Consider the following 12,881-nt stretch of genomic DNA (forward strand, 5'->3'; position numbering starts at 1 on the left):
TTTTCATGATGTTTTATTAACATAATAGTCTTCTTTTTACTTTGTAAGGATTTTACTTTATACAAAACAAATGCTTAGATTCTTAATGCATACATTACCAATTATCATTTAATACAAATGTATTTGCCTGCAACATTTTCATTTGGGCAGATTAAAAAAAAAAACAAAAACTTGTAAATCTTTTGTTTGTTCATTCCTGGCTCTCCAACAATGAAATCTGGTCATACTTTTCTATAAAATAATGTGATTTTCTTTACAAATGCATTTTATTAGAAACTTTGATGATATTCACGTCAATAACAACAGAAACAAATGAATCTTGATGGAAGAGATCTATTTTTAAAAATATCTCTAGTGCTTTTTTTAAACATTAACAATTGTTTAAAATTACAGTTTTTAAAATGTACTATTCTGTTTTGAACATCACTTGTTTTGTTTCACAGATTTGCCGGTGAAATTAAAAGATTTAGCTAAAATAGAATGACTTCAGAAGATATAATCCCAGATATTAAGAAGCTTTGTACATTTGGCATCTGATCTTGTCCCAGATCACCAAGAAATAGATATATTTCTGGTCACTCTGGAGCAGTAGGTGGCACACTAAATTTTCCCAATGAACAGAAGCATTAAAAGGGTATTTGGACAGATCAGTGAATGGTTTTTAAATTTATTAACCTCCAAAGAAAAGTCACTCAGTTACAACAATTTTAGAAGTGTTTTTTAGGCAAGAACAACAAATACAAACTCCAAATGCGGCTGTTCCTGAGCCTCAATTTAAATGTTTTTGAGTGCCTGGTCATTTATTACCTTCCACCGCTCTGACAGAGTAATGTAGTTTAAGAGTTTCTTCAGTTCAAAGAAAAACTTTGATAAACACAGGCAATTAATATAGAATTCATTTTATTCAGAGCACCACTTTTCACATGAATTATCTGAAAGTGAATTCTCATTCCGGGGCAGGGTGGGAGGGAGAGAAAAAAGGGGGGGGGGGGAAGAAAGAAAAATGCAAACATCATTCTCACCCTTTCTCTTCTTTTGACCTCCCTTTTGATATCCTCCCCTTCACCCCACTTTTATTTCTTTATTTATTGTTGGTTGAATTTTTTGGTTGAATTATTTGTTGAACGACTGCCAGGACTTGGCTCAATATAAACACAAAAATGCACCCAAATCATAAAACTGCTCTTCTTTCAGTTATGTTTTATTTGTAAGTGTACTAGGACACATCCCCCTGTTGTATTTTGGCGCACAAAAATGGTTCTGATAGAAGTGGGGGAAGAGGCAGGTAGGAGGAGAGCAATGACATAACCAAGGAGAAAGCTCAGCAGACATACATGGACAGTTAGATCAATCCGTGAGACATTTCAGGATTAACACTGGCAGTTTGTAACCACTGTGTGTGTGTGTGTGTGTGTGTGTGTGTGTGCATTAAATAAAATATTTACAATAATCTTCCTTTTTTCCTTTTCCTCTAAATACAAGAATATGACAAGAATGTTGTGTTTTCAGTGGAAACAGGCAGTAGACTGTGAAATCACACTATCCACAAAACGGTCTACCAGAAAGCTAGCCCAGTTTAGTGCTCAGTTTCAAATGCATAGAATGTTTGCGCTGCAAACAATGATATACAACGTAATTAAATAAATAATGCCTAACCAGAGTGAGACCTAATTGTGTTTCTTTCTGCACCTTTCAGATCATGCATGATTTCAGTATTGTTAAATGGCAGGGGTTTTTTCTTCCTTTTCTCATTTGTTCTGTAATTTTTAGTTATGGTTTAAGGATGGTAATAAACCATCTCCACATGAGATGCAAAGAGTATTTTGTACACAAAGGCATTTTACCTAACCACCTTTAACTGTCTCATTCCCCCCCCCCCAATCCATCAGCAGCTTGGAAGGTACCTTGATTATTACTATGAAATACTATACATGATTTTCTATTTGAGCAACTAATAGTGCAAATTAAAGTTCTTGCTATCCAACATTTATCCCCAGTAATAAATGACTCTTGGTTAATAGTAACAAAAAGGAAACAGTTGTTCTGCTTTCCCCCAGGAGAACATGCAGACTTTTTGGAAACAAATGAGTTGGGGGAAGACCTTTAAATCTGTTTTCCTCTCTTCTGGGATTTAGGTGAATTTCTCACAGCCAAGTCCTGCCCCAAGTGAAAGCAGAAACTTCTCAACATTTCAACGACTTCAGGTTCTCCAAGAGAGGAAGAAAGGGGACCTAGAAGAGCAAGATGAGCCTTATTCAGTGACGAAAATGGAAAACCGAAAGTATCTTTCCTAATATTTTCCACCCCCACAGTCTATTTAAATAAATAGGAGGGGGACCTCCCCCCGCAAAAAAAGCAGATAGTTTGAAATAAAGCACACTCTGAAAAATAAAAGGGCAAGCTAAAGTATCCTAAGTGTGTGTGTTGGGGGAGCTTATTTTGAAATAGTCTGTTTTCTAGATTTTAGGAACAAAAATTTAAAGAGAAAAATCTTGCTATAATTGTTTTACTTTACTAGAATAAAATATTTACTTCAGAGACCCTAAATTCTGCCTTTTAGACAGCTCAAAGACAGTAATTCTCACTTTCTAAGACTTTCACCAGATTGGGATAGACCACACCAATGTAGCCACTGTGTGGAAACTTGGATTCCACCTAAACAGCCTCTGGACCTCAACCCTCTTTGAGCTGTGCTCCCACTCTCTTCCCTGGAGTGCAGCCTTTGGAGTCTCCTTCGAACAGGGAAAATAAAGAGGATATGGACAGGCTGGAGGTGAGACTTAAAGGGAAAAATTAAACACGCAGACAGAACAACTAGTTTCCCTACCCCAAATTTCACCTTTCCTTTCTTTTGGTTTTCTTTTTTTGACTCAGTTCACGTGTGTAGGGTTGGGGCGGTGGTAATATTGGTAGTGCTCTTTTTCTCTTCCTTGGGGGTAAATGAAGCTGCAGATTATGGCTCTCGGAGTTAAATTTTTAAAGCATTTTCTTTGCTTTTGTTTTTGTTTTCTTTTATTTGTCTAATTTTTGGTGGTTGGTAGGGTTTTTTTTGTTTGTTTTTAGTTTTTTTTTTTTTTCTTTTTTGTACATAGTTCCTTGGTCCCCAGGAGATTTTGATAAGTGTCTCTGGTCAAAAACAGTCCATTTCCCAACCCTTCCCGTGTCGCCCCCCCATCCCCCAGAACCATCCTGCTTCTTAAAACTCCCCTGCTCCAGCCTCACTTTTTTTTTTTTAAACCCCATTCCCTTGCTCATCTAAATGCTCCCTCCTCCCCTGTTGTCTTCTTTCTCTACACCCAGCCCTCTTGTTTTCTAGGCTGGGGGAAGGTAAGGGCAGGGAGAGTAGAGTGGGGCCCAGGAAAGAGCAGGGAGGGACTCCCCAATTGCAAGCAGGATAACGGACACTTCAAAAGTGATGGGAAGCAGGTCAGAGGAAAGCCCCCTGAAACGCCCCCTCAGCTTCTCGTTCTGTCCCACCCGGCACCACCCAACCCCCTCAGTAAGTGGCGGAGAATTTCATCCGCTTCTGCTTCTGTCTCTGGTTGCAAAACCACACCCGCACCACGTTCTTTTTGAGGTCCAGTTTCTCAGCGATGGCTGCAATCTTCTCCGACGAGGGCCGGGGTTGTACAGCGAAGTAGGCCTCGAGGGAGCGCTTCTCTGGCGCGGCGATGGAAGTCCGCTTGCGCTTCTTCTCCCCGCCGTTGAAGAGCTCAGGCTTGTTCATTTTCTCCCGCTGGGCACCCTCGGCTTCCTCTAGCCAAGCCTGAAGGATGGGCTTGAGCGCAATCATGTTGTTGTGCGAGAGCGTGAGCGACTCGAACCTGCAGATGGTGCTCTGGCTGAGCGATCCCACGCCCGGGATCTTGAGGTTGGCCAGCGCGGAGCCCACGTCGGCCTGCGTCACGCCCAGCTTGATGCGCCTCTGCTTGAAGCGTTCAGCAAACGCTTCGAGCTCGCGCGGGTCCGTGTCCGAGTCGCAGATCGACGCCAGGCCCGCTGCGCCCACCACTGCCGCCGCTGCGGACGCTGCAGCCACCTGCCCAGCCGCTGCCGCTGCCGCTGCTGCTGCAGCGCCGTGGTGCGCGGCCGCTGCCACCAGCCCGGGGTGAGGCAGCCCGGACGGCATGTTCATGGCAGCGGCGGCTGCCGGGTGCGACAGGTGGCCCAGGCCGTGCATGTGCGGATGAGGGTGTGCTGAGCCGCCTAGGAGCCCGCCACCCGGGCCGCCGCCACCGCCCCCTGGGCCACCACCGCCGCCGCCGCCCCCGGGGCCGCCGCCACCTGGGCCACCGCCGCCCCCGGGGCCGCCACCGCCCCCGGGGCCGTCGTGGGCGCCTCCACCACCACCCGCAGCGCCCGCGCCGCCAGCTCCAGCCATGAGCGCGAGCGAAGGGGACGAGATGTGGTCCAGCAGATCTCCTGGCTCTAATGCCTGGTGGTGGTGGTGATGGTGGTGGTGGTGCGCCAGCGGCACGGTGGATGTGGACGTGCATGGCACGCTGTTCATCGTGTGGTAGGTGGCGTCCGGCTTGAAAGGGTGGCTCTTGCCCTGGGACACCGCGATGTCCACGGCCGCCAGCGCCTCGGCCCGCGCCAGCAGTGTCTCGTCCAGGCTGGCGAAGAGGTTGCTCTGCAGCTGCAGGCGACACAAACCAAACCAAAAAAACCACAAAACCAAAAAAGCAAAAACAAGACACACACACATACACACACACACACAAGCCGGAAAGCACAACAAGCAAAAGGCAAACACAAAGCAACCAAAATAACGACGGGGGTGGGAAGAGTGGAGAACGGGAAAGACGGAATGGGGGACACAAGCAGGGGAACAGACGAGAAGGGAAAGGAGCGTAAAGAGGGGTACGGAAGCAGGGAGAAAGGGTGACACAGGAGCACATTCCGGGAACGGGCGTGGGAGACGAAAAAAGGAAGGGGGGAAAGAAGAAGAAGAAATGGAAATGTAACTCGCAGCTGGGGACCAGTGTCACACACCCGGGCACGCATAGAGACCGCCTTTCTGAGGCGTGAAATTAGCAGAGAAAGTGGAGGGAAGTCGAGAGTCACGGCCCCAGAACTCCCCACTGGTCGCAGGCGCTCGATACAGAGGCAGAGGCAGACCGGAACACAACCTTAAGCACCGCTGAACAAAACGTGCCTCACAGCGGGATTTCTCTAAAAACCCCTGCCCGCGATCGCCCGCACCCGGACCTGCACACACCAGCACCCGACATGCAGAGTCTCCGAGAGGGGGAGGGGGCGGGCGCGCGGGCCGGGGCCACGGGCGCGGGGCGCTTACCGGCGGCGTGGGCAGGCAGGCCCGCCGGATGGCCTCCGAGCTGGAGTGCAGCGACGGATACTTGTGCTCAGGGAGGGTGGGATGCATGGCAAAGTGTGGCTGCTTGCTGTTCATGGACATCATCTTGACGGCTGGGCATGTAATCCACAAACACTCCGAAAGTCCGCGGGAAAGTGTGCTCGCCGGCTCCCCCGGCCTCCTTTCAGAGGCTGCAGCCGCGGTGGTAGCGGCGGCTGGCGGCGGCCGCGCCGCAGGCTGCTGCTGCTCCTGCTGCCGCCCGGCGCTCCCCAGACCGCGCAGAGCGCCGCGCGCCGGCCTCGCGGTGCCGCTTCTCCTAGAGCTCTAGCCTGGCGCGCCGACGGGATGCACTCTTCTTACACCTGAGCCCCACTTCTCGCGACCGGCCCGGGGAGCTCTCGCGAGAGCTTGCGGCCCCGCCGCGTTGACAGGCATCAGCTGTCTGTCTAGCGCGCGCTCTCCCTTTCGGCGGCGCCGTGCGTCTGCACGAGCGCGCGCTCGTCGAACCGCTATCGACGCGTGGGAGCCGCTCTTATAGTGACCACCAGCAAGGACAGCGCAGGTGATGCACCTGTAGCTGCCGGGGCATGCGCACTGCACGCCTCACCTTTCCATCGCGGGTCTGGAAAGATCAGAAAGGCCAGCTATTGTCTAAGGATAGCCACCTTTTAGGAGGAAGAGGAGATGCACGCACGCCCCTCTGTGGGTTTTTCCTCTCCCCTTGCAAGTCCTGAATATATGCGCATTACTTAGGTACACCTCTCCAGGATGCCTAACAAGCTGTTATATAATGTATACAGCTGGGCATTTGTATGTTAAATTATGCCCGCGCATTCTTCTGTACACAGGGAAAAATAACAGCACAGAAATGTGGAAGGTGCTGTCTTTTGCTGCAAGAAACTGTTTCTTTCAAGGTTTATAAATAGGTTCCTGGAGAACAGTCGCGGTGACAGACATTTGTTTGAAGCAGTCAGACGCTATTGATTTTCACATAATTTAATTTCCTCCGCATACTTTGTTGTTGTTGTTGTTGTTGTGAATATAACTGTGTCAGGCACCACCAGTGACAGCCACTTAGCCACTAGGAGCATGTGCTTTCTACTCGGAAAGGCTGTTGAAATTGTGCGTTTCTCTTATTGTTTGTCTCCTTTAACCGTGTACAAACCTACGTTTCAAACGAGCTCCTAGTGATCTGAGGCTCCTAGTAATCAAAAGGAGAAAGTAGTTAACAGGGTGTACTTGGGATCTTTTCCTCTTCTCTTTCCCCCCTTCTCTCAATCTCTCTCTCTCTCTCTCTCTCTCTCTCTCTCTCTCTCTCTCTCTCTCTCTCTCTCTCTCTCACACACACACACACACACACACACACACACTCGCACACACTCATTCACTCACATTTTATGCTGGAAACTCCTGGAAAAGAAAAGTGCTTCAGAGAAAAGGGACTACAATGTGAAAAAAAGAACTTTCTTTTCCATCCTTTTGTTTCTTTGCCTCTTATATATTTTTCTTCAATAGGAGACAGAAGAAAGCTAACGTATAGGAAAGCATGATTCAAACTATTAATTCAAATCAATCTGAAAGAAAAGACGCAATCTCTGGTGTAGCTTTTCTTCTTCTTACTGCAAAATCAAGACCTAAGAAGAATAAATCAATTAGCCAAACTGTTATACGGCCCTCATGTGGCAGGCAGATCAAGAGGAGCTGCAGTTCAGGTGTCCAAGTCCCTAGGGACACAGCACTTGCCCGAGGTGATAATAACTGCCCAGATGTTATCATATCTGCCACAAGAGAACTGGAAGCAGCAAGGGGCTACTTATGGGAAACTAGATGAGATAAATAATCTTTCAAGTCTCTCACACACCAAGGAAGTCTGTATTTCCACCAAAGAGCAGATCTCATTTCTGTAGACCTAAATTAGCATTTCTGTGGATTTTCTTTCCTTGCATAAATGCATGTACATGCATTTAGCATACCCACTCACCTATTCAGAGTCCAAGAAGAGCCCACAGAAGTCACCATGGCTTTTTCTTTCTTTTCTTTTCCGTTCTCCCACCCCCTACCTTCCTTCTAGCCCGCAAGGGAAGTAAGAAGAATGTTCACTTGCTGGTGTGAGAAGGAGCCACTGCTCCATCCATTATGCAGTCCCCTAGGAGCGTTAAATGCAACTTTATCTCAACAGGGAATGGACGATGAGCAGACGTCGCTGGAGGGAAAAAGTGAGTCCAATGGTCATAGTCACTCCAGGTGTCCAGACTTTAACCTAATCCTTCCTGACATCCGTCCTGATAGATCCCAGTACTTTCCTGTGGTGGGTGAGAAAGGGCCCCTCCCTACCCCTGACTGGGGGCTGGTTCCTGCAGCATGTTTTCCACCCCACCCCACATTCATCCCCCCACTGCCCCAACCCCACCCCTCACCCCACCCCAGAAAAGTTGGCCTTTAGGGACCCCGAAGGATGCAGGGCAGACAGAAAAGCAATGGGTTTGTGGCCAGGTGGGTCCACAGAGAGGGAGTCCCTAAATACCCCCAGGTGAACCTTGATTTACCCCTCTGACCCTGGGAGGCCTTTAGTAAACCCAGCTGAAGTATAGTCTGCCTGATGAAATCAGGAGTTCACCATCCCACTACCACTCCTTTCCTAACTCACCTCCCTCTGGACAACTGGAGTACCTTCCCACCTTTGGGTGAGGCCAGACCTATCTCCTCTTTTTGAGGGGAAATATGAGGACTGGGTACAATCCATTCTTTTCCTTCTCCCATGGATGGGAAGCCCACCTGGCCACATGTGTTTTTCCACCAAGGCAGCTGTAAAAGAGTTCTATCAAGCAATGAACGTGTTTAGGAAGGAAGAGAGGTCAGTCGGGGAAAACAAGGAAGAAAAGGCAGGGAGAGTTCAACAAGCAAGGGCTGATTGGGGTTTGTGAGAAGCTCCTTGATTGGGTCTCTTTCAAAAGGAGTTGGAGCAGTGGCTCAGTGTCCTTGAGTTTAATCCCCAGTATGACCCACCAAAATAAAGGAGCTGGAGACTGGGCAGGAGAGGTGTGCCCCAGAGATGTAAATTTTTATTCCAGCCTGTTGTTTTTCTGAGACCAATTGTTTCACCTTCCCTCATTTACCTGCGACCTTATCTTCCTCAAATTCTTGCTGAACCTTAGTCTAGGCAAGACATTAGAGATAAGAGGTATAAATTAAGAGTACCCGTCCCCCAGGAGGTGACAGTCCATGAGCATGAGGAAGCTACAGAAGAAAGGCATTTAAGGTACAAGTTAATAGATGCAATGAGAGGGAGTTGAACAGAAATGCAAAGTGATGCTTGAAAAGTTATCTTGCATATTCCTGGACCTCAACTCCACTCTAAAGAGTGAGGCACACTGGTGGGTTTTTACTTATGATGGGTAAAAGGAAAGGGTTTCCGGCCTGGACTCAGCTCACCCATATGTCACTGCTTTGTTTTCCTGGCTTGGCAACTGCTGTAACTAGTTGGCCCCTGCCTGTGCTAATGATGCCCACATGGGGTCTAAGCCTTGGCATAGATTCCTGGGCAATTTCCCCCCACCTTCTTGTTTAATGACCCACACAGATCTCCCTCCTCCCCCACACACCATCTCATAGCTTTGCATTTTATCAAGAGAGGGATAATGAATGCACAGCTATTGATTTCCAAGGAATTTCCGCCCCCAGGGACAGGGTGTCTATCATCTGGATCAGAGACACATTTCTTTCCCTCATTAATTAATTTTCTCCTCCTCTTTTGGCAGGCCTCACTTCACATTTCCTCTAGTAGCTCCCCTATCCCAAGCTCAGGAAGTGAACTCATTGGCTGTAGTGAGGAAAAGTGGGAGAGGCTCTGTGAAAGAGCCGGCACTGTACCTGTCCTGGGTGTACCAGTCCCAGGCGAGGACGAGCCTGACAGCAGCTGCCCATTTGGGCTGCCTTTCTCCTTCCAGTGGGGCGCAGGGAAAAGTTAGTGTTTGATACGACAGTGGGCTACCTCCCGCCTCTGGTGGTGAACCCTAATTTCCGGGGTTTAGGGAATGGGGTTTCGTCCGGAAAATGTCGACGTAAGTGCACGGTGGTTGTATACATACAGGTGGAGGGAGTCGGACCCCACACTTGTCAGAACCTGAGGGTCTGATCCCACCTGTTGGCCCTGCTACCTGGGTCCTGGAGGCTGAAGCCTGGCCTTTGCTCTTGGCAGACTCAGAGGGTCACGTGTTTCTTAGATATTGGCAATTTTGAAACAAGGCACTTTTCACCACTCAAGCGAGCGCCCACCGTTCAGAGGAAGCCCCAGAGCCCAGATACTGAGGACTTCAGAAGCCGCCTAGCACTGTTGGGGCAAAGGGAGGAGCAGCCCGATGGAAGGGGTTTCCGATCAAAACATTGGCCGAACTTGGGCTGTCCCGGCGACCTCCTGCAGGGACACTCTCTCGAAGTGTGAAACAGAGGAGGAACAGGTGCGGTGCTTTCTCTTCGCTTCTGCACCGCCTTCCCAGGGTCAAGCCTGGGCTGCTTTGATCGTTCGTCTCCCTCATTGCAACTCTTTGCGCATCCTGGCCCGGTAGCTCCCCCGGTGATTGCCACTGAGTTCCTCGCGGATCTCTATAGTGGCCCTCTGATCACCTCTGGCAGCCCCCAAGGCCGCTGGCGCCTACCCCACCGGGTGCCCAGCGGTGGTCTTGCCCTTCGCAGCCAACATAGCCCCTAGCTATAGACTGGAGTCGCGCTCTCAGATTGCTACCGGCTCTGAGATTTCTTGGAGGCTACTGTCCCATTTCTTTACCCCGCTCTGCCTAGCACCCGCAGCCTCTCACCTCCCCGGTTTCCCAATCCCGGGTGGGTGAGGTCTTGGGCCTCTCCGGACCTTCTCTCCTAAAGACTCCCAACTCGGCTGGCAGACTAGGCTCCAGCTGGGACCCGCAGGCGACATTCTCAACTACAGCAGTGGAAAATCCATTGTTTTCTTTCCTCTGACTCTTTTGTTTTGTTTTTTTTTTTTTTGGGGGGGGGGAACTAGGGGTCGAACCCAGGGCTTTGTGAATGCAAGGCAGACGCTTTGCCACTGAGCTACATCCCAGCCCTCCTCTGGCTCTTAAACTCAAGTGTAATTTCCATTGGGGACATTTTCCTGGATGTGGAACACCCCATCCAGAGATGTCGCTGATGACCTTGCGACCCTGAGGATACCTCTGAGTCAAGTTCATTGCCATTCATTCTCTCTGCATTACATATATAGAGATCTATATTTATAAATCTCCACCTGGTCTCTCTGTGCATATAAAACCCACCTACCTTGTGGAGGCCCTACCAGTGATGCCTGACAACTACGTCTCTGTCCTATCAGGGATCGGCCTCCCCTGCCTGCCAGTTGCCGGAAACACTTTCGCAGCTCAAGTGAACAACGTTATATCGCTTAACAAGGCCACAGGCCCCTACGATTTAGGTCCCGCGAGGAGCAAGGGCTCCCCTGCCCCATCCGCGCCGGCCCTTTCAAAACTGGAAGTGCGCGCAGATCAGAAAAGCAGCTGCCAGCCACCGCCCACCCAGGTTAAAACAAGAAGCAAATCTCTAGAACAGCCAGCCGGCCCCGTGACCCCGCGGGATCAGATGTTGATTTCCTTCTCCGAGACAGCCGCCTGTGGGTCGCTCGGACCTGGACACTTGCACGCCTTGACTGTAGGGAGCTCTATTGGAGGAAATAGAAAGCAGAGGATCCCCACCCAGTCCCGCAGGAGTGAGGTTCCGAGGACCGAGAGGCGGGCGTCGGTCGCCCTCCGCAGGCTCTCTTCTGCCTGCAGAAAGATCCTCAAGAGGGTCTGGAAGCGGCGGAGGAAACCGCGAGGCAGCGAGTCCAAGCCCGAGAGTGCGGAGCTGAGTCCTGTCGCCCGGCTCTAACGCTGGCCGGTGCCGCCGCTTGCCGCCCCTCCTCCCCGCCGCCCGCACAAATCAAAGCCCCTTGCGAGGGACTGGGAAATAGTTGCCTTGTCATGTAACACATTGCCCTGATTTATTATAAAATTTTAACGAAATCATGCATATTTTAACAGCCTTTAATCACTGCATGAAAATTTAATTCATGGACTGTAGCGCGTTTAAATAAATGAAGTGTTAATTCATTAGGATTAATTAATTTGTTAAAGGATTGTGTGCAAGGTTAAGGTGGAAAGAAAACTCTTTGTTGGCTTCGCGTCTTAATCGTCAGGTTTCCAGAGTGATAATAAAATGAAAGGAAACCGCAGAACACTCGGAAGGAGTAGGGCTGGAAAGGCACCAGCTGAGAGCACCCTCAAAAGCGCGGGAAACTCCGGCTGGAGAAGCCAGGAACGGTTTGTGCTCAGAAGTGACTGGGGAGCAGGGGGCGGAGGTTGGGGTTGGGGGAGACCATAATGGTGACGGGAATCGGGGAAGGCCGAGTTCTTTAGGGTCCGAGGGAGAAAGGGAAGCTCAGAGATAAGCTGGCGGGACAGATCCCACCTTCTTACCAAGTTGACCCCATGGGTGAGGCAAGGTTGCCCCTTCCAGCCCTCAGAGGGCCAAGCCTGGACTTAATGGACAGTTGATGGACCAGCCCCGCCACCTGCTAAGATTTTTCAGCGCCAGGGGAGTCACTGTCTCGCCATCAGGCCGCCAGTCCTGGCGACTAGGGCAAGACCCAGAGCCTCGGGGGATTATGACTGGAGGAGGAGCAAAGCCCAATTTGCAAAGCTCAGGCAGTAGCAATATGGGAAACCTCATTCAGTCAGGAACCCAGACTTTAGGATGGGGTTCCTTCAGCGCTTCTGAAACCGCTGATAAAAAGGTGCCCCCTCCTGCATAAGACAAAAGTCTTATGTGCCCAATTCTTTACTCAACTTTCAGAGACCTAGTAAGAACAGCACCTCCATGAAGCCACCAGATTTCCTCACAGTTCAAGCTCTCTGCAACGTGAACACTCTTCTATTCAACAATGTTAAGAATCAAAATGGACTAGACTTACAGGTCCCCTTCTCATAAGTCTCAGTAAATGTCTAAGTCAGATCCTTACCCTTTGTGGAAAGCCCTTACACCCACAGATTATAAACACAAAAAGCCCACCTACACACTTGGCTTAACCCAACTAATATTATTAGAGACTGTCTCCTCCTTATTAACACAGCAAATCTAAGAATCTACCTTGTTTCAAAAAGTGGACTTGGCAACTCAAAGTATTCTAGACTGTTTCAGCCACATAAAACTGAAGATCACCCTAGCCTGTGCTCTAGATGGATTCTTAAATATGCATCTTAATAAATGCTTCCTCGCTATGAGTGGGGTTCCGAGAATTAGGCAATAAATGTTCACTATGCACTCTGAGATCATTGCTTAAAAGGTTTTCTCTCTGCCAAGTATTATTAAAGGGATCAGGTTACATTGTGATAGGCAAAGGCTGTATTGCAGGACTCCCACAAATAGGAAAGACAGACCTTCTTATGAGGTTTTGGAAACTCTTCTAACAGGCCACACACCATAAACTGTTAATTTGATGCTCTCTACAAATACCATCCACAGGCACAAAAGTGGAAAAAAAAAATCTCTCGTGCAGATT

At 49.2% G+C, this 12,881-nt stretch overlaps 1 protein-coding gene across 1 annotated transcript; it reads right to left on the bottom strand.

The window, feature by feature from the left end:
* Positions 1-3,496: 3,496 nt before the first annotated feature.
* Positions 3,497-5,422, bottom strand: Pou4f1 (POU class 4 homeobox 1). Its single transcript, XM_026400266.2, has 2 exons — positions 5,300-5,422; positions 3,497-4,639 (listed from the first exon to the last, which is right to left on the bottom strand). The coding sequence occupies exons 1-2, from the start codon at positions 5,420-5,422 to the stop codon at positions 3,497-3,499; spliced, it is 1,266 nt and encodes a 421-aa protein (XP_026256051.1).
* Between the last annotated feature and the right edge of the window lie 7,459 nt (positions 5,423-12,881).

Source organism: Urocitellus parryii, chromosome 2 (assembly GCF_045843805.1).
Source record: "Urocitellus parryii isolate mUroPar1 chromosome 2, mUroPar1.hap1, whole genome shotgun sequence".
Classification (NCBI taxonomy): domain Eukaryota; kingdom Metazoa; phylum Chordata; class Mammalia; order Rodentia; family Sciuridae; genus Urocitellus; species Urocitellus parryii.

Bases quoted from the DNA above. Each gene is read 5' to 3' on its own strand.
- Pou4f1 (XM_026400266.2), bottom strand. From the start codon at position 5,422: ATGATGTCCATGAACAGCAAGCAGCCACACTTTGCCATGCATCCCACC. The intron at 4,640-5,299 runs GTAAGCGCCCCG...TGTCGCCTGCAG, and splicing joins CCTGCCTGCCCACGCCGCCG to CTGCAGAGCAACCTCTTCGC.